We start from the raw sequence: 26,361 nt of genomic DNA on the forward strand, positions 1-26,361 counted from the left end.
CATTTAAAGGCAATATTAAAACGATGGGTTTTTAGTCTTGACTTGAACATATTTGCTGAGGTTGCATCCCTAATGTAAACTGGCAGTGCATTCCACAATTTGGGAGCATAAAATGAGAATGCAGCCTCACCAAATCTCTTCTTTTGTACATGTGGTACACAGAGAAAACCAGCGTCAGAAGACCTGAGAGCTCTATTGGGCTGATATGCTAGCAAAAGACCTGAGAGCTCTATTTGGCTGATATTCTAGCAAAAGACCTGAGAGCTCTATTGGGCTGATATGCTAGCAAAAGACCTGAGAGCTCTATTGGGATGATATGCTAGCAAAAGACCTGAGTTCATCCCAGTGGAGTTCAAAAGACACAGTTCCACTCCATGTTATTCTAGTGTCGTCTATTTGATGTCCGTTCCATGCTACTCCAGGGAGGGGCAGTATATTACAGTGCAGACACAGTATAGGTTTCTGCTTCAATCAAATCAAAGTGTGTGTATCGTAGGCACACAGGATATAGCTGTAAACGACACAGTGAAATGATTCATACCAGAGTATACCATCAATAGTAATAATGATTCATACCAGAGTATACCATCAATAGTAATAAAGGTCTGACAATGAGTGCAATGGAGGCCTTGGGTGGAATATACACAGTACATATATTATATAGCTATCTATTACTATCCTATCTCATCCCACAGTTTTGTTTTGAGTGCAGTGTAGGGTTGATCCTACTCATAGAAGCTCTAGTTTATTCTAGTTTTATTATATTTCTATTCCGTTCCAGGGATGTGTTCTTACTGGAGGAAGCTCTCTGCCGGGGTGGCGTCGGTGATGACGGGGTCGTCCATGTAGCGGAACACCATGGTGGGCACCGCCCTCTCCGCCTTTCCAAAGAGCACCCTCACAGGCAGCTGGCCCGTCTGGTTGGTGGGGCTGGTACGACACACCAGCTGGGTGTCATTCACCTCCTCCAAACTGGGCCGGGAAAAGGGGGAGAAGGAGGGGGAAAAGAAAGAGAAAAAGAAAAGAAAAAAAGAAAAGAAGATAGAATGTGTTATGGGGGTAAGAAGAGGACAAGGATGAGATTAAGAGGGGGATGGGGGAGGAGAGGAAGAGGAAGAGGAGGGGGCGGGGGAACGGGGGGAAGAAAGGAAAGAAGAAAAAAAAGGAAATGCGTCAGGGCAGGTTAACAGATACAGCACATCCACAGCGCAGCGACACTTCCACGCCTGAGAGTGCAAGGCGGCCATGAATAACGTGTTTGTCGTTCTATCACCCCTAGACATCTCAAACAGAGAACATTTACACACGCTACAAAGACATTGTTACAAGCAGACACTGTTTCTGTTCACTTATAGACAGGCAATAGAACAAGCTCATAATAGAGCATATGAAGTTGTGTTGCAATACGTTGCTGTTACATTTACATTTTTGGGGCATGTAGCAAGACGACTTTAACCAAAGCGTCCGACAAGAAGTACATTAATAGCACATTAATACTTTTAGGTCAGAAATAGTTTGAAGACTGATTTCACGTATTTCTGTTTTGCGTCTGGTTGATCCAAATACTAGCCGGCGACACATTTGACTAAGTAAGTGAATCATCTATCCGCCAGTCATAGCAGGAGAAAGTCATCTATGCTCAGGCCTGGGGCCATTGGCAGTCATCGTGTTATTCGCAAGAAGAAAATAAATATATATATAATGTAAATTTGCTTCATTTTGTATAAAATGACAGTAGTGATGTTATCTTAATTGCTTACTGTACATAATAATATCCTTAAAGTTGTAATCAATGTGTCAACATTTTCTAATTCTAAGTAGCCTTCAGTATACTGAACATTTCTGTACATTTTGAAGACTGTCAATGCTTCTAATATTCAATTAGCCGGTGAATGCTTTTGTTCTTTTTGTTTATTTTTATTTTCCTTTTTCAATGTACTATATTGCTCTTTTTTTGTTGTTGCAATTTTCATTTTATTCAACAATAAGAACAATAATACAACAAGTCAACATCAACAAAAACAACCAGAAGAAAAAACATTAGAAAAATAAAAAGCTACTGCTGTCATGTCTCAAATCTGTGTCAATTGCCATAAAGTCCACTTCATCCATTTACTGTCCATCTGTGGTCCTAAAAGTCGTAACCTGTGAGTCAGTCCATAACATGAATTTCCCCTTTGGGTCTGAGTAGGTAAGTCTTCCGTACCCCATTTCCTTGTGATAGCCTTTTCCCCAGCAACCATGAGTGTCTTAAATAGATAAGAGCCCCCCGCCTGTATCTCATTCTGTGTGTAGTTACACAGATAGAGCAGCTTGTGGTTCATAGGAAATTTGTAACCCAGAATTTCTTGTGTTATCCCATGTATCATTCCCCAAAACCCTGTTAGTTTGTGGCAATTCCAGAATATATGGGCATGGTTAGCCTCAGATAACCCACAATTCCTCCAACATGGTTTTCTCGTATCAGAATAGTTATTTGCTATTTTGGGCGTGATAAAGAACCGTATCAGATTTTTCCAGGAAAACTCTCTCCACGCTTGTGAACAGGTTGATGCCTGATGTTTTTCCCACATATTATCCCAATCATCTTCAGATATTTCTATTAGAAATTAATTTTCCCATTTCCCATTTTTCTTTTATATACCGTGTTGTGTTTTTGCCACTCATCAATGCCTTGTACAATGTCGTTATAGCCCTGACCCGCTTCCCTTTATATGCATCAATCATAATTTGTACCACCTCATTCACTTCTAGGGACAGTTCCTGTCCAATCCGTTTCTCATAATAATCCCGCATCTGAAGATATTTGTAGAATTCCCGCCAATCCAGGTCATATGTGTTTTTCAAGTCCTGAAAACTCACTACCTTCCCCTTATCTACCAGCGTGCACCATGCCTTTATCCACCCACTGTCCGAATCCCCCCCGTGCCCAGCTGGTTTAAAATTGCTATCAAAAGCCACCCATTTCAATACATTTACGTCCTTCTCCGCCTTGTTGTGTCTGAATATTCTGAAGCATAATTCCAGGGTCAATTTTGTGATCGAATCCATTTGATTCTTAACCTTCTTAAATGTTTCCTTATCTCCTATGACACTCTGTATCGGGCACATTCCAAATTATTTTTCCATTTCTTTCCATTTTGCTCCATAATCCGGTTTACACCAACAATTTACATATTTCAACTGGGCCGCGTGGAAGTATTCTTTCAGGTTCGGCAGACTCAAGCCCCCTACTATATTGCTCTAAGTTGGGGGCGGGGTGAGATTGGAAGGGGGATGTTTATGTTTCTAAAAAAATTTGAAGGAAAATATTGGTTTATTGTCCATTGTATGTTTTCCATCTTGTCCTTCAATAGAAATATTATAAAATAAATATATTATAAAAAAGTTGTAATCAATCTTGATTAAGTCCTTTTAGTGCGGTGGCTTAAGACCATATTTGAAAATAATGGGGACGCGCCGGACAAAAGCACCACATTTTTTCCATGTACTCTACATCACCATAGCTTTAAATTTTTGGTGGGAGCCACTTCATCAAGATGGCCGATGGCCGATGCAATTTTACATGGCGGCCACCTTGGAAATCCAAGATGGCCGCCATCGGCCATCTTGATGAAGTGGCTCCCACCAAAAATTTAAAGCTATGGTGATGTAGAGCACATGGAAAAAATGTGGTGCTTTTGTCCGGCGCGTCCCCATCATTTTGCTAAGCTGCCGCACTATTTTATGATTAATGTAGAACATGTTCTCTTACGGATATACATCAGTCTAGTGTTTTGAAATTGTTTTGTTTATTTTGTGTTGTTTCAGTATTAAGAATTGTTTTGAAACTATTTGTTTATTTTGTGTTGTTTCAGTATTAAGAATGGAAAATTATTAGTACTGTTGATACTGTAATGTATGTATTAATTAATTGGATTATATAATTTAAGTATTATTGTTCTCACTTGAAAGTGACGGATAGGGGTAGGACATGATAAGCTTAGGCCTCATCCTACTCCCTTTCCAACAGTGATACCTGTACTCTTCGTATTAGTTATTTGTTTTTTTATTTATTTTAAAATCATGTTCGCAATAAAGATTCATTCATTCATTCAAACTCTTTCATGTCCTGTGTGGCTGAGATGTTCACATGTAGCAGGGCTGCTGTCCTACGTAGGGTTAGGGTTAGGGTTAGAGATGCTCACATGTAGCAGGGCTGCTGTCCTACGTAGGCAGAGAGGTCGCTCCTCTGGCCCGTCAGCAGCTGGCTGCCCTGGACCGTCAGGGTGGTCCCCCCCGAGACCGGCCCCCGGGACGGCACCAGGCCTCTCACCTGGGGGTCCTGACACACACACACACACACACACAGACACCACACACCCACACACCCACACACACACACACACAGACACCACACACACACACACACAGACAGACACACATTACATGGATATACTTTATACTTTACAGCATGGGACAACATGCACGTCAGCAAAGTAGCAGTATGGGAGCTTTCAATGAAGAACTTAATAACAATGATGTTATTCTATTTCCTAAAGATCGATTGGTAGATCAAAGTGGTAGGTGTGTGGTGTAGTACAGTAGGTGGTGTGTGGTAGGTGTGTGGTAGGTGTGTAGTGGGTGTGTGGTGTGTGTGTGTGTGTGGTGGGTGTGTGGTAGGTGTGTGGTGTGTGTGTGGTGGGTGTGTGGTAGGTGTGTGGTGTGTGTGTGTGTGGTAGGTGTGTGGTGGGTGTGTGGTGTGTGTGTGTGTGTGGTGGGTGTGTGGTAGGTGTGTGGTGTGTGTGTGTGGTAGGTGTGTGGTGGGTGTGTGTGTGTGGTGTGTGTGTGTGGTGTGTGTGTGGTGTGTGTGTGGTGTGTGTGTGGTGGGTGTGTGGTAGGTGTGTGGTGGGTGTGTGGTGGGTGTGTGTGGTGTGTGTGTGTGGTAGGTGTGTGGTGGGTGTGTGTTGGGTGTGTGGTGGGTGTGTGGTAGGTATGTGGTGTGTGTGTGGTAGGTATGTGGTAGGTATGTGGTGTGTGTGTGTGTGTGTGTGGTGTGTGTGTGTGTGGTAGGCGTGTGGTGGGTGTGTGTGGTGTGTGTGTGTGTGGTGGGTGTGTGGTGGGTGTGTGGTGGGTGTGTGGTAGGTGTGTGGTAGGTGTGTGTTGGGTGTGTGGTGGGTGTGTGGTAGGTATGTGGTGTGTGTGTGTGGTGGGTGTGTGTGGTAGGTGTGTGGTGGGTGTGTGTGTGGTGGGTGTGTGTGGTAGGTGAGTGGTGGGTGGGTGTGTGGTAGGCGTGTGTTGGGTGTGTGGTGTGTGTGTGGTAGGTATGTGGTGTGTGTGGTAGGTGAGTGGTGGGTGTGTGTGTGGTAGGCGTGTGGTGTGTGTGTGTGGTGGGTATGTGTGTGGTAGGCGTGTGGTGTGTGTGTGTGTGTGGTGGGTGTGTGTGTGTGGTGGGTGTGTGGTGGGTATGTGGTGGGTATGTGGTGTGTGTGTGTGTGGTAGGTGAGTGGTGGGTGTGTGTGTGGTAGGCGTGTGGTGTGTGTGTGTGTGGTGGGTATGTGTGTGGTAGGCGTGTGGTGTGTGTGTGTGTGGTGGGTGTGTGGTGTAGTACAGTAGGTGGTGTGTGGTGGGTGTGTGGTAGGTGTGTGGTAGGTATGTGGTGGGTGTGTGTGTGGTAGGTGTGTGGTAGGTGTGTGGTAGGTGTGTGGTAGGTGTGTGGTAGGTGTGTGTGTGTGTGGTAGGTGTGTGTGTGGTAGGTGTGTGGTAGGTGTGTGACCTGGTAGGTGAAGGACTCCAGGGAGCTGCCAGGGTCCGAGTCCCCCACTGTGACCACCACGGGCCCCACAGCCTGCTGGGGGCTGGGCTGGAGCTCACACACGATCCTGGAACACACACACACGAACACACACACACACACACACACACACACACACACAGACAAACAGACACACACAAACACACACGCAAACACACTCATGAGAAAAGCTCTCAGACGACTCACCACCATAATCCTCCATGTCAGGGCGTTTGGATTTTGACACTGGACCTGATATTCTCTAGTCTAGATAGGTGACTGAATACACAGTCGCAGTCCAATACAGCAGAATTGTCCTAACTGACAAACGTCGTCTAGAATAGGAACACACTGATCTCCACAGTGTTTCAGTACCTGGTAGATATGAGGTAGTCTTCGGGCTGGGGAGTGCAGCGGACCCCGGCGACAGTGACCCCCTCCTGGATGTCTTGGTACTGCATGCCCAGGTTGGAGCCCCAGATGGTGACCAAGACGCCCCCCTCCACTGGCCCGGTCAGGGGCTGGATCTGGACAGCACACACCACGGCAACAGAACACATCTTAACACTAGGACAGCCGTAGCCTCGGGGGTCAAATTACCATAGTCTTTACAATGGGAAGCTGCTATTTACACACAGCGACCACTAGTTGGCGCGTCTTGTCAATTAGCCTGCCTCCCTACACAGTAAAACTAGCAAAATAGCTTTATACTAGCTTATCCTGATGTGATTTTGAAAAATGGAAGGATACTGGGTGGTAGAACGCACATATCTAGGAAATGTCATGAAAGGAGGGTCCTGAAAATATTTTTACTCACAGGGGCTGTTCTAGTGTAAAAAAAAAAAGTAGAGAGGCGACCGAACTCACAACCTCGAGTTTGAACAGCGAACCTAGTGCTAACCTGAGAGAGATGCTAATGACGCTAAGGGTTGTTAGGGTGTTGTGTTTAAATGTCGTTGTGGTGTACTTTGGGGGAAGGGAGTCAGGGGTGTCTGTGTCTGTCATTTTGGGGGGGGGGGAGAGGGAGGGAGGCGGGTTTGGGGTACCTTTGAGATCCTGGGCGGAGGGCAGCTCTGGGCGGGGGCCGCGGTACAGGAGAGGTTGTAGACGCAGCCGGGGGTGTCCCCTCCGCACCACACACACCCGTAGTCACTCTGGACCGCCCGGCACTGGCTACAGTCAGCCTGGCCCGCCGAGCAGTCATACAGCTGCACTGGGGACACAGGACCACACACAAGACTGTTCTAGACCCACTGGGGAACACAGGACCACACACAAGACTGTTCTAGACCCACTGGGGAACACAGGACCACACACAAGACTGTTCTAGACCCACTGGGAACACAGGAACACACTCAAGACTGTTCTAGACCCACTGGGAACACAGGACCACACACAAGACTGTTCTAGACCCACTGTCCCACCAGGACATCAGCCGTCACAGAGAACGACCGGTCCACTAGCGCTAACAACGCTTAGGTTGTTGGTACAATTCCCACTGGGACCATCTATACTGAAATGTGTGCACTCACTGCAATGTAAGTCACTTTGGATAAAAGCCTCAGCTAAATGGCATATATTATATTATTATTAAAGGTTTGTCTATCATGTAATAATTTTTGGGTTAAGGGTTCAGTTGGTCAGCTTGATCTTCAGATGTGTCTGATTATAATTATGTGTGATTGATTGCTTGTTTTTGTTTTTTTGGTTCACTATTTTGACACGTATACATTTGTTTTTAGATATATCTTCCATATCTACGACTGAGATGTTTTTTTTTAAGTGCATACCTTTGTTATGTAGTTATATCTGGATGCTGCTCAACGTTTAACTTCATTTCCTTTTTAGAAATTGAGCGATCGTGGCAGCCTGGACATAACTAAATAAATGACTACGGTGAGCACTTAAAAGCCTTCTGGGCCAATCGTCAACGTGGGAGATATATCTTAACAAACTAAAGTGAAAGTCAAAAGAGTCAACCGTTCCTTTAACATAGAGAAATGACAAACCGAGTGCACATTCGCAATCCCAAAGTGGCGAAATTAAAGCAGCCAACTGGCAATGAAGAGCGGGAAACGGCGTAAGTCAACATTTGCATTGTGAACCTGACAGGATGTAAAGAGCCACTTACATCGCAGGCTAGGGGCGGAGTCTATGCGCAGGGAGCCTCTCTTCAGGTAGATAGGGGCGGAGTATTCCAACTGTTTCACTGGGTACTTAAACTGAGAGCAGGGGCAGAGAGAGTGAGAGAGAAAGAGAGAGACACACTCTGTGATCATCAGAGTCCACGATAGGGGGTCCATTCCATTTCAATTCGGTAAAATTCAGATGACGAATGAAGTCCACATAGACACATGATAACTCGTAACAATTTTCATGTTATAGTCATGTGTCTGGGCAGTAAGTGAAAACTGAAAAAGAGTGTTGTTTTTGTTGTTGTTGTTGTTGTTGTTTTTTTTACATCTTAGCAGGACAAAAAAAGAAGAGAACTTGTGCCAAACTGTGTTATGCCGCTCCAGTGACTAATCATAGACGGAACAGAAACAAACAACAATGTTGATTAAAAGCACCGGAGGAGCAGAGCGGTTGGAGAGGACCTTCCTGCACCCGGTTGAATAAAGATAGACCCAGCCTTAGACTTAGAGCTCTCTTTAATAAAGATAGACCCAGCCTTAGACTTAGAGCTCTCTTTAATAAAGATAGACCCAGTCTTAGACTTAGAGCTCTCTTTAATAAAGATAGACCCAGTCTCAGACTTAGATCTCACTTTAATAAAGATAGACCCAGTCTTAGACTTAGAGCTCTCTTTAATAAAGATAGACCCAGTCTTAGACTTAGAGCTCTCTTTAATAAAGATAGACCCAGTCTTAGACTTAGATCTCACTTTAATAAAGATAGACCCAGTCTCAGACTTAGAGCTCACTTTAATAAAGATAGACCCAGTCTTAGACTTAGAGCTCTCTTTAATAAAGATAGACCCAGTCTCAGACTTAGAGCTCACCTTAATAAAGATAGACCCAGTCTTAGACTTAGATCTCACTTGAATAAAGATAGACCCAGTCTTAGACTTAGATCTCACTTGAATAAAGATAGACCCAGTCTCAGACTTAGAGCTCACTTTAATAAAGATAGACCCAGTCTTAGACTTAGATCTCACTTTAATAAAGATAGACCCAGTCTTAGACTTAGAGCTCTCTTTAATAAAGATAGACCCAGTCTTAGACTTAGAGCTCTCTTTAATAAAGATAGACCCAGTCTCAGACTTAGAGCTCACCTTAATAAAGATAGACCCAGTCTTAGACTTAGATCTCACTTGAATAAAGATAGACCCAGTCTTAGACTTAGATCTCACTTGAATAAAGATAGACCCAGTCTCAGACTTAGAGCTCACTTTAATAAAGATAGACCCAGTCTTAGACTTAGATCTCACTTTAATAAAGATAGACCCAGTCTTAGACTTAGATCTCACTTTAATAAAGATAGACCCAGCCTTAGACTTAGAGCTCACTTTAATAAAGATAGACCCAGTCTCAGACTTAGATCTCACTTGAATAAAGATAGACCCAGTCTTAGACTTAGATCTCACTTGAATAAAGATAGACCCAGTCTCAGACTTAGATCTCACTTGAATAAAGATAGACCCAGTCTTAGACTTAGATCTCACTTTAATAAAGATAGACCCAGTCTTAGACTTAGATCTCACTTTAATAAAGATAGACCCAGTCTTAGACTTAGATCTCACTTTAATAAAGATAGACCCAGTCTTAGACTTAGATCTCACTTTAATAAAGATAGACCCAGTCTTAGACTTAGATCTCACTTTAATAAAAATAGACCCAGTCTTAGACTTAGATCTCACTTTAAGTCAGTCTTGCTATAGACTCTAAAATGTTCCTGTTGCATAAAGCTAGCCTATGAGTGACTAAGGTAAGACTGACTTAGACAGCCTGTCACGCAATGCATTCTAGGTCAATTCAGAAAGAAAAAACATGGCGGCCGAAACAGCAAGATATGAGAGATCAACTCCATTTTCTGCTGAAAACGTATGTATATTGGAAGATTATAATGTGGAGAAAAGTATACTGCCTAGCAGTTTTAACCAGTGAAGTAGTTTACCGCACTGCAGTTACCGTGTTAGCTAGCTACTAGCCCTGACTCGTTCCCATAGCAACACAGCTCTTAAGTGAAGCTTAGCCAGGGGGGAAGGTGGCTAACTTTCTAACCTCAAAATAAGTCAGTCTTAAGCCCAGTTTATGCTTCTGCGTAAAATCGACGGCGTAGGCTACGGCGTAGCTTGCGTAGGCCCGCGTAGCCTTGCGTAGGCTACGGCGTAGATTGACGCGCACCTCTCAAAAAATGTAACTACGCGGCAGTTTCTACGCAACCGTAAGCACAGTGATTGGTCCGCTTGGTAGCACATGATTCCGATATGATTCCGACTCTCACGTCGGCCAAAATGCGGAAGCCATGACAGAAGTGTCATTTACTTTTTCTGTAATTACTTATTAATTAAGATTTGAAAAATTATGATAACCATCGTATTATCTTAGTTTAATGACATTTCAATGCATCATAGAACTTTTATTTACAACAAGCATAACAACAACAAAAATCGCTATTATGCTGCTTTGAGTACACCTTTCCAACAGAGCGCCCTATGGAGGCACAGCCTTCCTATAAGAAGCGCGATTCACATTTACGAGATGTACAATCCTGTTTATTTAGAAATAAATGATTAGTTACAGGGAGCCCCATGGCTGTTCGTTGGGTTTAAATTATATTTATGATAGACATATTTAATGTAAAGTTATCTATAACAACTGTGATTGGTCCGCTTGGTAGCGTCACATTCCGACTCTCTCGTAAATGCGAAAGTCATGACAGAAATGTCATTTACTTTTTCTGTAATTACTTATTAACAAAGAATTGAAAAATGACGATAACCATCTTATTATCTTAGTTTACTGTCATTTCAATGCATTATAGACATTTTCTTTACAACAAGCATAACAAAAATACGTTTTTTGATCGCTATTATGCCGCTATGAGTACACCGACCAATGCGACGCGGTCCGCGGTCCGCGGACCAACACAGAACTATAAACTTGGAGAGCCCTCGCGTAGGCTACGCCGTAGCCGTGCGTAAAATCGACGCAGAAGCATAAATCGGGCTTTAGGCAGTCTTAATTAGACTGGACTAACCTGAGAATATAAGACTAGTCTAAGGCTTAGACCGGTCTTAATCTATCTTTATGCAACCGGCCCCAGGTTTTCCTGCGGGGGTAGTGTGTATACCTGGTGAGGAGAGCAGGTGAAGGTGTGAGTCTTGGGGTCGTCGTCAGTCTTCTCCAGAGTGGCCGGCAGGCTGAACTCTGCCCCCTCTATGACCACCACACACCAGTACTCCTCTTCATCCTGGAGGAAGAGGAGGAGCAGGGAAGACCAAAATTAGTGTCTAAGTGAAGCCGTACATCAAAGCAGCCATTTTAGGGTTGGGGGGGGGGCGGGTGCAAGAAATCAAGTGGAAAATTCATCTCTTTTGGCACAGTGAATTCAAAAATGGATGAACCCACCACACCCTGGTCCATTTCACTTCAATACTGTTCACTACACCTCACTACTGTTCACTACTGTTCACTACACTTCACTACTGTTCACTACACCTCACTACTGTTCACTACACCTCACTACTGTTCACTACACCTCACTACTGTTCACTACACTTCACTACTGTTCACTACACCTCACTACTGTTCACTACACTTCACTACTGTTCACTACACTTCACTACTGTTCACTACACTTCACTACTGTTCACTACACTTCACTACTGTTCACTACACCTCACTACACTTCACTACTGTTCACTACACCTCACTACTGTTCACTACACCTCACTACTGTTCACTACACCTCACTACTGTTCACTACACTTCACTACTGTTCACTACACTTCACTACTGTTCACTACACTTCACTACTGTTCACTACTGTTCACTACTGTTCACTACACTTCACTACTGTTCACTACACCTCACTACTGTTCACTACACTTCACTACTGTTCACTACTGTACACTACACTTCACTACTGTTCACTACACTTCACTACTGTTCACTACACTTCACTACTGTTCACTACACCTCACTACTGTTCACTACACCTCACTACTGTTCACTACACCTCACTACTGTTCACTACACTTCACTACTGTTCACTACACTTCACTACTGTTCACTACACCTCACTACTGTTCACTACACCTCACTACTGTTCACTACACCTCACTACTGTTCACTAGACCTCACTACTGTTCACTACACTTCACTACTGTTCACTACACCTCACTACTGTTCACTACACCTCACTACTGTTCACTACACTTCACTACTGTTCACTACACTTCACTACTGTTCACTACACCTCACTACTGTTGACTAGACCTCACTACTGTTCACTACACCTCACTACTGTTCACTACACCTCACTACTGTTCACTACACCTCACTACACCTCAATACTGTTCACTACACCTCACTACACCTCACTACTGTTCACTACACTTCACTACTGTTCACTACACCTCACTACTGTTCACTACACCTCACTACTGTTCACTACACCTCACTACACCTCACTACTGTTCACTACACCTCACTACACCTCACTACTGTTCACTACACCTCACTACTGTTCACTAGACCTCACTACTGTTCACTACACTTCACTACTGTTCACTACACCTCACTACTGTTCACTACACCTCACTACTGTTCACTACACCTCACTACACCTCACTACTGTTCACTACACCTCACTACACCTCACTACTGTTCACTACACCTCACTACTGTTCACTACACCTCACTACTGTTCACTACACTTCACTACTGTTCACTACACCTCACTACTGTTCACTACACCTCACTACTGTTCACTACACCTCACTACTGTTCACTACACCTCACTACTGTTCACTACACCTCACTACTGTTCACTAGACCTCACTACTGTTCACTACACTTCACTACTGTTCACTACACCTCACTACTGTTCACTACACCTCACTACTGTTCACTACACCTCACTACTGTTCACTAGACCTCACTACTGTTCACTACACCTCACTACTGTTCACTACACCTCACTACTGTTCACTACTGTTCACTACACCTCACTACTGTTCACTACACCTCACTACTGTTCACTACACCTCACTACTGTTCACTACTGTTTGAACGTGTGACTAGAGTCTAGAGCAGGGGTCGGCAACCTATGGCACGCGTGCCAGCAGTGGCACGCGACAGCTTAAACAGTGGCACGCAAGCAATAAGTGCGAGAATGGGAGAATGTTTTTTTGTTTTTTGTTTTTTGGCCGCGTTCGTAAATTCGCGCACACTGGGTTCAACGTCACAATGGTACCAAGTAATTTGATTGGACTAGAGGCAGTCTCAGGGACGCTCCGGCGCTCTCAGGGCGAATTTACGAATGCAGCCCTAGTCTCTCATCCACTCCACGAGAGTCGTATTCTGGCGCCAATTTTCAAAGTAAAATTCTGAATTCGATTCGATACAAGTGTTACTGTTAAGGAGGCTTTCTTCTGCAGCTCAGATGTTTTGTTTGGAGGCTTATCAAACAAAGACACAATAAAATCAAGAATAAAAGACATCCCAGTGTCAGCCAGAAGTGTGGAACGAAGAATAGGAGAAATGGCAGAAAACGTGAAAGCGCAGCAGACCGCTGGTTTGAAAGATGCGACGGTGTTTAGCCTCGCACTTGATGAGAGCGTAGATGTGAATGACATGCCACGTCTGGCTGTCATAGCAAGATACTGTGATTCTGCTGTAAGGGAGGAGCTCTGCTGCCTAAAACCAATGCCAGAAACAACAAAAAGTGAGGACATCGCCAAAGTTCTTATCGAGCATTTTGTGGAGCGAGGGATTGATATTAGCAGGATTTTTGCGGTGACAACAGATGGTGCCCCTGCCATGGTCGGGGAAACAGAGGGGAGCGGTTGCATTAATTGAGGAACGAGTTGGTCAGCCCATTATGAAACTCCACTGCATCATACACCAAGAAAACTTATGTGCAAAGATGTCAAAGTCTGATCTTAATGAGGTTATGGCTACAGTGGTGAAGGTTGTTAACTTCATAGTTAAGCGATCTGCACTGACACACTGTGTGAGCAGATATTCTCACACATGAAGAGCGTGCTGAGCCTCTCACGCAGCCGTCTGACAACTGACCACTCCGAAGCTTGTCTGTTACTTAAAGTGACGAAGTACCACCCCCAGATAATGGAGTTGAGCAAAGGAAAACAGGGCCAGGGATCACATTGATTGTTAGGACTGTTTACATGGCTTTGCATACATAGCTCTTTGCTAACAAAAAAAAAATGTTGTTGTGGTTGGAATGAAAGAATAAAATGTAAGTAACAACCAAATAATTATATAAATATAAATTATAATTCATACAAGTAAGACCCTTGTATAATCACCATCCAGTTAGGCCTACTTATTAAAATGATAACCATAGGGAGCGCAGTTAGCAACTTTGTTAGAAATTGAGCGCACCAATTTGCTTAAAGTTGTGCTACGCATCACAACGTTTTAGTTGTCTTAGATGTTATGTTGGTAATTTTGTTCAAGTTTCAGTTAGTTGACTGTTAGGCCTGTTTATTTAGCATACATGGCTTTGCATACATAGCTCTTTGCTGAAAATTGTTGTTCATGTTGTGGAATAAAATTGCAGATCTGTTGGTCTGTTTGGTTTGGTTTGATGTCGAGTCATAATTAATGTTGATATTGTGGTTGGCACACTGACTAACAAGAAAATTAAAAAATGTCACTTCATATAAAAAAGGTTGCCTACCCCTGGTCTAGAGGCTAGTGTGTGACGGTGTTTCCCTCACCTCAAACACGTCCAGGTTCCTCCCCAGTAGAGCCAGAGGGGTGAGGAAGCCCATGGGCACCAGAGGCGAGCCCTGGAGAGCCCACACACACGGGCACGAGGCTGGGCCCCGCGGCTCTGCCTGCTCCTCCTAGTGGACAGGGCGGGAAGCGCACCCAAACACACACACACACACACACACACACACACACACACTTTTGAATACTCGATTCGGGTTCACAGTAAAAGCATTCCATTTAAAACAAACACACACCGAAGGAATGTGACGGAACCAGTAAACAAAGAGGAAAGCTCCTCCTATCTGCTGAAACAGAAAGGCTGCGCTGCTATACACAACAAGCCATGTTCAGGTGTGGGGGAGCAGCTAGGGTGGTCAGGTGGTCTTACCTTAGTGTTACTGAGGGACAGGGTAGGTCAGGTGGTCTTACCTTAGTGTTACTGAGGGACAGGGTAGGTCAGGTGGTCTTACCTTAGTGTTACTGAGGGACAGGGGTGGTCTTACCTTAGTGTTACTGAGGGACAGGGGTGGTCTTACCACAGGGGTGGTCTTACCATAGTGTTACTGAGGGACAGGGGTGGTCTTACCATAGTGTTACTGAGGGACAGGGGTGGTCTTACCATAATGTTACTGAGGGACAGGGGTGGTCTTACCATAATGTTACTGAGGGACAGGGGTGGTCTTACCATAATGTTACTGAGGGACAGGGGTGGTCTTACCATAATGTTACTGAGGGACAGGGGTGGTCTTACCATAATGTTACTGAGGGACAGGGGTGGTCTTACCATAATGTTACTGAGGGACAGGGGTGGTTTTACCATAGTGTTACTGAGGGACAGGGGTGGTCTTACCTTAGTGTTACTGAGGGACAGGGTGGGTCAGGGGTGGTCTTACCTTAGCGTTGTGGATGACGTGTTGGTGGGGACAGCTGTGGTTGTGGGTACACAGCTGGTCCAGGGCACACCAGTTACACGGCCACTCGCTCCCCACGCAGGCCATGCACCTACGACAACACACCAGACAGGATGTCCAGGTTCGTTGGTTTCTTTGTCATAATGCATCGAATACACAGGATACACTGTACACTGCGATGACATGCTTTAAGGGAAGCTAGCCCTTCAACAAATGGGACAATCGACAGTCAAACGATCGACAGTGTCATTGTAAACAATGTCTTAATAATTAAAACAATAACGTAAGGTGGCAGAGTGTATAGCAACAGACCACAACAATAATATTGGGTATCCGGTATGAATAGTATGCATGCAGTAGTATGTAGTATACATGTCCTATAGCTCTTTTGAATGCAAGTGCGTGTATAAGTGTGTGAGAGAGTGTCAAATGTGCAATGAATTGTTGTTTATAGAGTTTTAAATGTAAATATATGTATGTATGCGTGCGTGCGTGCATGCGTGCGTGCGTATGCATGTATGCAAATATAACTGCCAGTAAACATTCACACCATGACAATCTTCAGTAGTTTGGAGAACAGAATTATGTGTGGTGTGGAGAGGAGAGGAGGGGTGGTGTGTGTGTGTGTGTGTGTGTGTGTGTGCGTGTGTGCGCATGTGCATGTGTGTGCATATTTAGTCAGTGTGTGTGTGTGTGTGTGTGTGTGTGTGTGTGTGTTTAGTTAATATGTGCCTGTGTGTGCCTGTGAATGTATGTTTAGTTAGTGTGTATGTGTGCATGCATGTTTAGTTAGTGTGTGTGTGTGTGTGTGTGTGTGTGTGTGTGTGTGTGTGTGCTGAGGCGTGGTCTTACGGGGAGGTAGAGTTGAGCATCCCTACAGCTCTGCAGTCGTAGAAGGTGATGGTTGCCTGGGAGACCGTCACCTCCCCGAACATCACAGCAATGCTCAGAGACATGTGATCTGAACAGGGAGACATCACATCACATCACATTACATTACATTACATTAATGTGTGCACACACACACACTTTCTTTCTTTCTTTCTTTCTTCTTCTATTTTCTTTCTTTCTTCTTCTATCACAACGATTGCTAATGGCCCCTGGCCTGAGCTAGATTACTCTTCCTGCTAGAACTGGTGAATTGATGATTCACGTACTTAGTCAAATGTACCGATTGTAAGTCGCTTTGGAATAAGGCGTCTGCTAAATGCCAATCAATCAATGTCAATGTAAATGACATTACATCAGATGAGACTCAACTTTATTGTCATGGACAGAGTACAAAAATAAAGACAACGAAAAGCAGTTGGGCATCTAACCAGGTCGTGCGTAGTGCAAAAGACAAGACTGTATGGACAGTGCATGGTGGGACAGTATACACTATTACAGTGAGTATAAGTAAACTAATCTAAAGTCAGCATACGTGCAATGATTATGAATATAAGAAGTCAATATATGACCATGAGTATCAATATGATATGTACAGTAGAACAATATGTACAGTGTGATACGTCCAGGACAAGGGCAAAGATATGTCCAGTTAAGACGATAGTTTTGACCGAATAGTTGGGGGCCTTAGGGCTATATGAGGCTACGTTTGGCTTCAGACGTAGCCCAGAATAATGCTCTAATGATTTAGAGCACGGCGGGCAGATTTCCAATATTAATTCAGATTTGCAAAAAGGTTTGATCGTTTCGAAATAAACGACTTCATATAACGTGACGGTTAGAGTCCTTCTCAAACAGAGAAGGCCATACTTCAGTTTCATTGGCGTATTGCCAGGGTGATAGATCCCATTCCGCATGTGTGTGTGTGTGTGTGTGTGTGTGTGTGATTTATTCCTTTTCAATCGGGCCGAGGGACTAAGTTTGGCTCCGCTCGCTACAAAGCAGCTGGTCGGGGCTGGTTAAACTGGGCGTGGGGGTAACGTGAGCACGGCGGGCATGGACCCCTCTCTCTCTCTCTCTCTCTCTCTCTCTCTCTCTCTCTCTCTCTCTCTCTCTCTCTCTCTCTCACGCACCGCTTGCTGCTGGGCTGGGGGGGAGGAGCTCTGGCAGAGGTGATTGACAGGTGATCCTGTTGCCCGTGACGACGGCGGGCTGGGCCGGTAGAGTTCCGAAGGAGCAGGAGAGAGACTCTCCCCCCTCGGGGAGCGCTGGGAGCTGGGCCACCGTCAGAGACACCTGGGAGGGGGGGCCGGGGGGCACAGAGGGGACGGTCAGGAACACCTCTCCTCTCTCACACACACACAGACACACACACACACACACAGAGAAGACATGTACACACACACACATGCACACACCGAAACACACAGATATGTGCACACACGCACGCACGCACCTGCTCCTCTCTGCTCTGTATGGCCCGGGTACATGCTCTGCACAGTCACGCTCACATATCTACACACAGGTCGACATTACGGTTTAGAGAGCTAGAAGCTATTGGCTAAGAGCTAGGGGCTAAGGGCTATTAGCTAGGAGCTATTGGCTAGGAGCTATTGGCTAGGAGCTAGGAGCTATTGGCTAGGAGCTAATGGCTAGGAGCTATCGGCTAGGAGCTATTGGCTAATAGCTATCGGCTAGGAGCTAGGAGTTGATTTCGAAGGAGAAGCCTACCTGAGTCTGCTCCTCCCTGCTCTGTATGGCAGGCTCCAGGCTCTGCACCGTCACACACTGGCTAGCCGCCTGGTAGCTCCACAGCCAGTGGTTGGGCTGGGCATGGCGCTGGCACTCCAGCTTACGACTGCATCTGTCGGGAGGAAGTCAACGAAAGACGAGGGAAAAGGTTGACCAAAGTGCTCTGGTTTTTCGAACTGTTTCCATTTCACCTGATGGTAACCTGGGCCGTGCGCGACATCGCCTAGGGACACGGTTCAACGGTTACATCACCTGAATATCCACGTCTTTCTCTGTCAGACTGTCAATGTTCTCTCACCAACACAGAACGGGAACTCAGGGTGTTTACCAGTGATACATATTTCCAATAGAGTAAATATTATGTGTCAAGATACTGTATGTAACTAGGACACTTGCGAAATGGGTGAGATAACCACTTTGGTACTGTTAATACTGAGAAGATGAGGTGAGGAGAGGAGGGGAGGAGAGGAGAGAAGAGGGGAGGAGAGTAAAGGGAGAAGAGAGGAGAGGAGAGGGGAGGAGGAGAGGAGAGTGAGGGGAGAGGAGGAGAGGAGAGGGGAGAAGAGAGGAGAGGAGAGGGGAGGGGAGGGGAGGAGAGGAGAGGAGGTTTGTAAACGGTGGCCTACCTGCCCTCCAGCACACACCAGCCACAGTACGGGTCTCTGACAGACAGACAGGCCTGACAGTCTGTCTGCTGCTCACACTGAGACACCGGCACCTTGGTCACCTGAGAGGAACAGGAGGCACACATACCTTAACATACATGACACACACACCTTAACATACATGACACACACACACACCTTAACATACATGACACACACACACACCTTAACATACATGACACACACACACGACACACACACCTTAACATACATGACACACACACCTTAACATACATGACACACACACACCTTAACATACATGACACACACACCTTAACATACATGACACACCCACCTTAACAAACATGACACACACACACCTTAACATACATGACACACACACCTTAACATACATGACACACACACCTTAACATACATGACACACACACACCTTAACATACATGACACACACCCACCTTAACATACATGACACACACGCCTTAACATACATGACACACACACATTAACATACATGACACACACACCTTAACATACATGACACACACACATTAACATACATGACACACACCTTAACATACATGACACACACACATTAACATACATGACACACACACATTAACATACATGACACACACACCTTAACATACATGACACACACACACCTTAACATACATGACACACACACCTTAACATATATGACACACACACACCTTAACATACATGACACACACACACATTAACATACATGACACACACACCTTAACATACATGACACACACACCTTAAAATACATGACACACACACCTTAACATACATGACACACACACATTAACATACATGACACACACATTAACATACATGACACACACACCTTAACATACATGACACACACACCTTAACATACATAACACACACACCTTAACATACATGACACACACACATTAACATACATGACACACACACCTTAACATACATGTCACACACACGTTAACATACATGACACACACACCTTAACATACATGACACACACACATTAACATACATGACACACACACCTTAAAATACATGACACGCACACCATAACATACATGACACACACACCTTAACATATATGACAAACACACCTTAACATACATGACACACACACCTTAACATACATGACACACATACACCTTAACATACATGACACACACACCTTAACATACATGACACACACACCTTAACATACATGACACACACACCTTAACATACATGACACACACACCTTAACATACATGACACACATACCTTAACATACATGACACACAGACCTTAACATACATGACACACACACACCTTAACATACATGACACACACACACCTTAACATACATGTCACACACACACCTTAACATACATGACACACACACACCTTAACATACATGACACACACACACCTTAACATACATGACACACACACACACACACATTAACATACATGACACACACACCTTAACATACATGACACACACACACACCTTAACATACATGACACACACCTTAACATACATGACACACACACACATTAACATATATGACACACACACCTTAACATACATGACACACACACCTTAACATACATGACACACACACCTTAACATACATGACACACAGACCTTAACATACATGACACACACACCTTAACATACATGACACACACACACACATTAACATACATGACACACACACCTTAACACACATGACACACACACCTTAACATACATGACACACACCTTAACATATATGACACACACACCTTAACATATATGACACACACCTTAACATACATGACACACACACCTTAACATACATGACACACACCTTAACATATATGACACACACACCTTAACATGCATGACACACACACACACATTAACATACATGACATACACACCTTAACATACATGACACACACACACCTTAACATGACACACATGACACACACCTTAACATACATGACACACACACATTAACATATATGACACACACACCTTAACATACATGACACACACACACACACCTTAACATACATGACACACACACATTAACATACATGACACACAGACCTTAACATACATGACACACACACACATTAACATACATGACACACACACCTTAACATACATGACACACACACCTTAACATACATGACACACACACACACACACACATTAACATACATGACACACACACCTTAACATACATGACACACACACCTTAACATACATGACACACACACCTTAACATATATGACACACACACCTTAACATATATGACACACACCTTAACATACATGACACACACACCTTAACATACATGACACACACCTTAACATATATGACACACACCTTAACATACATGACACACACCTTAACATACATGACACACACACACCTTAACATACATGACACACACCTTAACATACATGACACACACACATAGGGAAGGGAAACAAAGACACACACACTCACACACTCACTCTCTCTCTCTCACGCACGCGCGCACACTAAACGACTTGTCGCCTTAGCAACTTTACAGATCTCAAGATGAAAATGTACAAATCAACACAAATTATTCCCAGAGTCTCCAGGTCTACAGAGAGGAGGTTTGGTTGGATGTCACCGTGGAGAAAATAAGTATTTCACCCCCCTGCTGATTTTGCAAAAAGAAAATCTGTGGAGGGAGCTGAAGCTTCGAGTTGCCGAGCGACAACCTCCAAAACCTTAAGGATTTGGAGAGGATCTGCAAAGAGGAGTGGGCCAAAATCCCTCCTGGGATCTGCGCAAACTTGGTGTGAACCAACCATTAAAATCGTAGACTGTTCATTTCTTTGTAAAGGGGGTAAACTCACAAAAACAGCAGACGGTGAAATACTTTTTTTCACCACTGTATACAGTTTTAAACCCGGGCTGCCTTTGTGAAAGGTTGTGTGTGTGTGTGTGTGTGTGTGCCTCTACAGATTGGACAGAGTACGCAGGATTTGAGGTTTATTTCCCCAGCTTGTCACAGGGGCCTTGTGAAGGATCTGGACTATATAAAATACACAAATAAAAAGGCAGGAAATGTGCAGATGGCGGGTGGCGACCCTAAGACTACGTGCTTGTTTGTGTTAGTGCAGCTGTAAATACACGTGTGTGTGTGTGTGTGTGTGTGTGTGTGTGTGTGTGTGTGGGGGTGTGTATGTGGGGATGTGTGTGTGGGGCCTACTCTGCTGTGTGTGTGTGTATGTGTGTATGTGTGTGTGTGTGTGTGTGTGTGTGTGCGCGAGGGTGCGCGACTGTGCGTGAGTGTGTGTATGAGCGTGCGTGTGTGTGTGTATGTACGCGAGTGTGCGCAACTGTGCGTGTGTGAGTGTGTGTGTGTGTGTGTGTGTCCTACCCTGCCGTGGGTGTGTGTGTGTGTGTGTGTGTGTGTGTGTCCTTCCCTGCCGTGGGTGTGTGTATGTGTGTGTATGTGTGTGTGTCCTTCCTTGCCGTGGGTGTGTGTATGTGTGTGTATGTGTGTGTGTGTGTCCTACTCTGCTGTGTGTGTGTGTGTGTGTGTGTGTGTGTGTCCTACTCTGCTGTGTGTGTGTGTGTGTGTGTGTCATACCTTGACGTGGGTGTGTGTGTGTGTGTGTGAGTGTGTGTGTCCTTCCTTGCCGTGGGTGTGTGTATGTGTGTGTGTGTGTGTGTGTGTCCTACTCTGCTGTGTGTGTGTGTGGGTGTGTGTGTGTGTGTGTCCTACCCTGCCGTGTGTGAGGACGTAGACGTGGTGTCCGGAGGCGTCCAGGAGGAGGTCGGCGTTGACGGGGCTGCCAGGGTCCACCAGCACCGTGTCATACAGAACCCCTGACCCGTCTGCTGCCAGGAACACCTGCACACACACACACACACACACACACACACACACACACACACAATGAATCAGCTGTACAGTATCTATGTAAGGTAACCCTCCTCCCCCCTCACACACACACACACACACACACACACATATATATATATATACAGGAGACGCTCACTCACTCACTCACACACTCACACACTCACACACTCACACACACGTGTAATCAGATCTCAGTGAGCAGCTTGGTATGCATTTGGAGTCTTGGAGGCATGAACACCACACTACTGCTGTGTGTCCCCCCCCCCCCACACACTAAGCCTAGCCCGGGGGCTCTGCGGGGAGGCTAACACACTCCTTCTCTCTGAGTCCTTCAATCTTTAATGGCATGGTGGTTACAGTCCAGTTGGCACGGCGACGATACCTACCCCATCATCTACTACACCCTCCACCCCCTCCGCCCTCGCTACCCATCACCCCCCCCCCGCGCGCGTGCGCGCGCTCCGCTGTCCCACAATGCAGCGCTACTGTACGTGACGACATGCGTGTGGGGGATCGATCGTCAGCCGGGAGGAATTCAGCAGTCGGAATGCGTTCCTCCTCCTCCTGAGCTCTCTTGTTAACCCCCCGGGGGTGTGTGTGTGTGTGTGGGGGGGGGGGGGGGCGCCCTGACTGTCACCATGTGGTTTCCGCGCCCCCGAGGCCAGATTATCTTTCGTTCCAGACAGGCGGCTCGGCTCGCTAGCAGCAGCAACAACAACAACAACAACATCAACAACAAGCGCGAGCCTTGTGTTCACAACACACACACCACAACACAAACACCCACAGGCTATGTTTTGTTTTTAAGCCCACCATCACAACAACAACAAGCGTATTTTACATACGCTGCACACAGGCAGCGCTGGGAGAGAGAGAGAGAGAGAGAGAGAGGACGTGGTCGTGAATCAATCTGTTTCTGCTCAGCGAGGCGGTGGTGGGAGCCCGGCGGGGGATGTGTTCCGACAAGTTAGAACACGCCGGGGTGTACCGTGGAGCCCCCCCCCCTGTACCGTGGAGCCCCCCCTCTCTGTACCGTGGAGCCCCCCCTCTCTGTACCGTGGAGCCCCCCCTCTCTGACGACTCCGACTCCAGAACGAAGACCGAGCCGCATGCGCTCTTCCCCCCCCCCCCCTCCTCCTCCTCCTCCCCGGCCCTCAGACACAGACCACAAGCATCCAGAACCCTTCCACACATGCACCCGCTTGTCAGACTGGGTCCGCATTCTTCAAATAGTTACCGTCGCGCTCTGCGATTAAAACCAAGCCAAGCCACAACATTTTTATTTTTTTTATTTTTTTTTTAAACACCCTAAGGCACCCAAGAACCCCTTCTGTTTTTAGGATGCTCTGAAGACTCCAACGCAGACCTGCATCAAAACCACGTCATGTACGTAACTACGTTGGCGGAGGAGACGGGGTTATGTACTTTTTAAGCTACTGGACTAACCTGTTGATTTGTTAAGTGACTTCTGAAGTGAAGCTAATCTTGATGTCTCTTGTGTTATGGGCTCCTATGGCCTCCTATCCCCCCCTACCTCCTCCTACCCTCCTATCCCCTCCTATCCCCTCCCCTCCCATCCCCTCCTATCCCCCTACCTCCTCCTATCCCCTCCTATCCCCTCCTATCTCCTCCTATCCTCTCCTATCCCCTCCTATCCCCTCCCCTCCCCTCCCATCCCCTCCTATCCCCCTACCTCCTCCTATCCCCTCCTATCTCCTCCTATCCCCTCCTACCTCCTCCTATCCCCCCCTATCCCCTCCTATCCCCTCCTATCCCCTCCTACCCCCTCCTATCCCCTCCTACCCCCTCCTATCCCCCCCTATCCCCTCCTATCCCCTCCTACCCCCTCCTATCCCCTCCTATCCCCTCCTACCCCCTCCTATCCCCTCCTATCCCCTCCTACCCCCTCCTATCCCCTCCTATCCTCTCCTATCCCCTCCTACCTCCTCCTATCCCCTCCTATCCCCTCCTATCTCCTCCTATCCCCCCCTACCCCCCCCTACCTCCCCCTACCCCCTCCTACCCCCCCTACCCTCTCCTACCCCCTCCTACCTCCTCCTACCCCCTCCTACCCCCCCATACCCCCTCCTACCCCCTCCTACCCCCCCTACCCCCTCCTACCTCCTCCTACCCCCTCCTATCCCCTCCTACCTCCTCCTATCCCCTCCTATCCTCTCCTATCCCCTCCTATCCCCTCCTATCCTCTCCTATCCCCTCCTATCCCCTCCTATCCTCTCCTATCCCCTCCTCTCCCCTCCTATCCTCTCCTATCCCCTCCTATCCTCTCCTATCCCCTCCTATCCCCTCCTATCCTCTCCTATCCCCTCCTATCCCCTCCTATCCTCTCCTACCCCCTCCTATCCTCTCCTACCCCCTCCTACCCCCCCATACCCCCTCCTACCCCCTCCTACCCCCCCTACCCCCTCCTACCTCCTCCTACCCCCTCCTATCCCCTCCTACCTCCTCCTATCCCCTCCTATCCTCTCCTATCCTCTCCTATCCCCTCCTATCCCCTCCTACCCCCTCCTATCCCCTCCTATCCCCTCCTATCCCCTCCTATCCCCTCCTATCCTCTCCTACCCCCTCCTATCCTCTCCTATCCCCTCCTATCCCCTCCTATCCTCTCCTATCCCCTCCTATCCCCTCCTACCCCCTCCTATCCCCTCCTCCTACCTCCTCCTATCCCCTCCTACCCCACCTACCCCACCTATTTCCTCCTATCCCCTCCTACCCCACCTATCTCCTCCTACCCCCTCCTATCCTCTCCTATCTCCTCCTATCCCATGCGTAGGACACTTCATGCAGCTGTCCCTTCATGATGCTCTCGGAATACTCGGTGACCGCAGTATTTTGGGGGGGGGGGGGCGGTAAAATAGACCGGTGACGATGTGGACCTTACGCAGCTGTCTCTCTTACTGCTCTCTGATTCCCCGGGTGAACAGTCGCCGTGGTTACAACACGGGGGTCTGGTATCGGTTGGGGTTTTTTACCTTGTGCAGCTGTCCCTTCTTGTCGCCCAGCAGTGCGATGGTGTGCCCCGCCTCGGTCGTCGTGGTGACGGCGGTCAGCTGCGTGGTCCTGGTCAGGGTGGGCGTGGCCTCCAGGGGGACGGTGCTGGCGATGGGGTTGGGGGTGTGCTCTCCGCCGCAGGGGTATTCGTTCAACGACTCCTACGGACACACACACACACACACACACACACACAATGAATCAGCTGTACAGTATCTATGTAAGGTAACCCTCCTCCCCCCTCACACACACACACACACACACACACACACACACACATACATACATAGGAGACACTCGCTCACTCTCACACACACACACACACACACACACACACACACACACACACACACACACACACACACACACACACACACACACACACACACACACACACACACACACACACACACACACACACACACACACACACACACACACACACACACACACACACACACACACACACACACACACACACACACACACACACACACACACACGACACATGTAGTGGTAGTGGTGGTCTAGTGGATAGTGAGTTGGACTTGGGATCGGAAGGTTGTGAGTTCAAATCCCGCCTGAAGC

At 46.4% G+C, this 26,361-nt stretch overlaps 1 protein-coding gene across 1 annotated transcript in view; it reads right to left on the minus strand.

The window, feature by feature from the left end:
* The window catches only part of plxnb3 (plexin B3), a 79,874-nt gene that overhangs the window by 19,353 nt on the left and 34,160 nt on the right, over positions 1–26,361 (minus strand). Inside the window, 15 exon segments of the mRNA XM_080534999.1 lie at positions 796–972; positions 4,188–4,324; positions 5,756–5,861; positions 6,149–6,300; positions 6,820–6,986; positions 7,905–7,995; positions 11,069–11,188; positions 14,685–14,813; positions 15,576–15,684; positions 16,446–16,554; positions 17,615–17,777; positions 18,213–18,345; positions 18,860–18,960; positions 22,624–22,752; positions 25,755–25,934. Of these exon segments, the coding sequence (XP_080391125.1) occupies positions 796–972; positions 4,188–4,324; positions 5,756–5,861; positions 6,149–6,300; positions 6,820–6,986; positions 7,905–7,995; positions 11,069–11,188; positions 14,685–14,813; positions 15,576–15,684; positions 16,446–16,554; positions 17,615–17,777; positions 18,213–18,345; positions 18,860–18,960; positions 22,624–22,752; positions 25,755–25,934 (2,003 nt within the window).

The sequence above is a fragment of the Nansenia antarctica genome, assembly GCF_963989245.1.
Source record: "Nansenia antarctica genome assembly, chromosome: 6".
Classification (NCBI taxonomy): Eukaryota; Metazoa; Chordata; class Actinopteri; order Argentiniformes; family Microstomatidae; genus Nansenia; species Nansenia antarctica.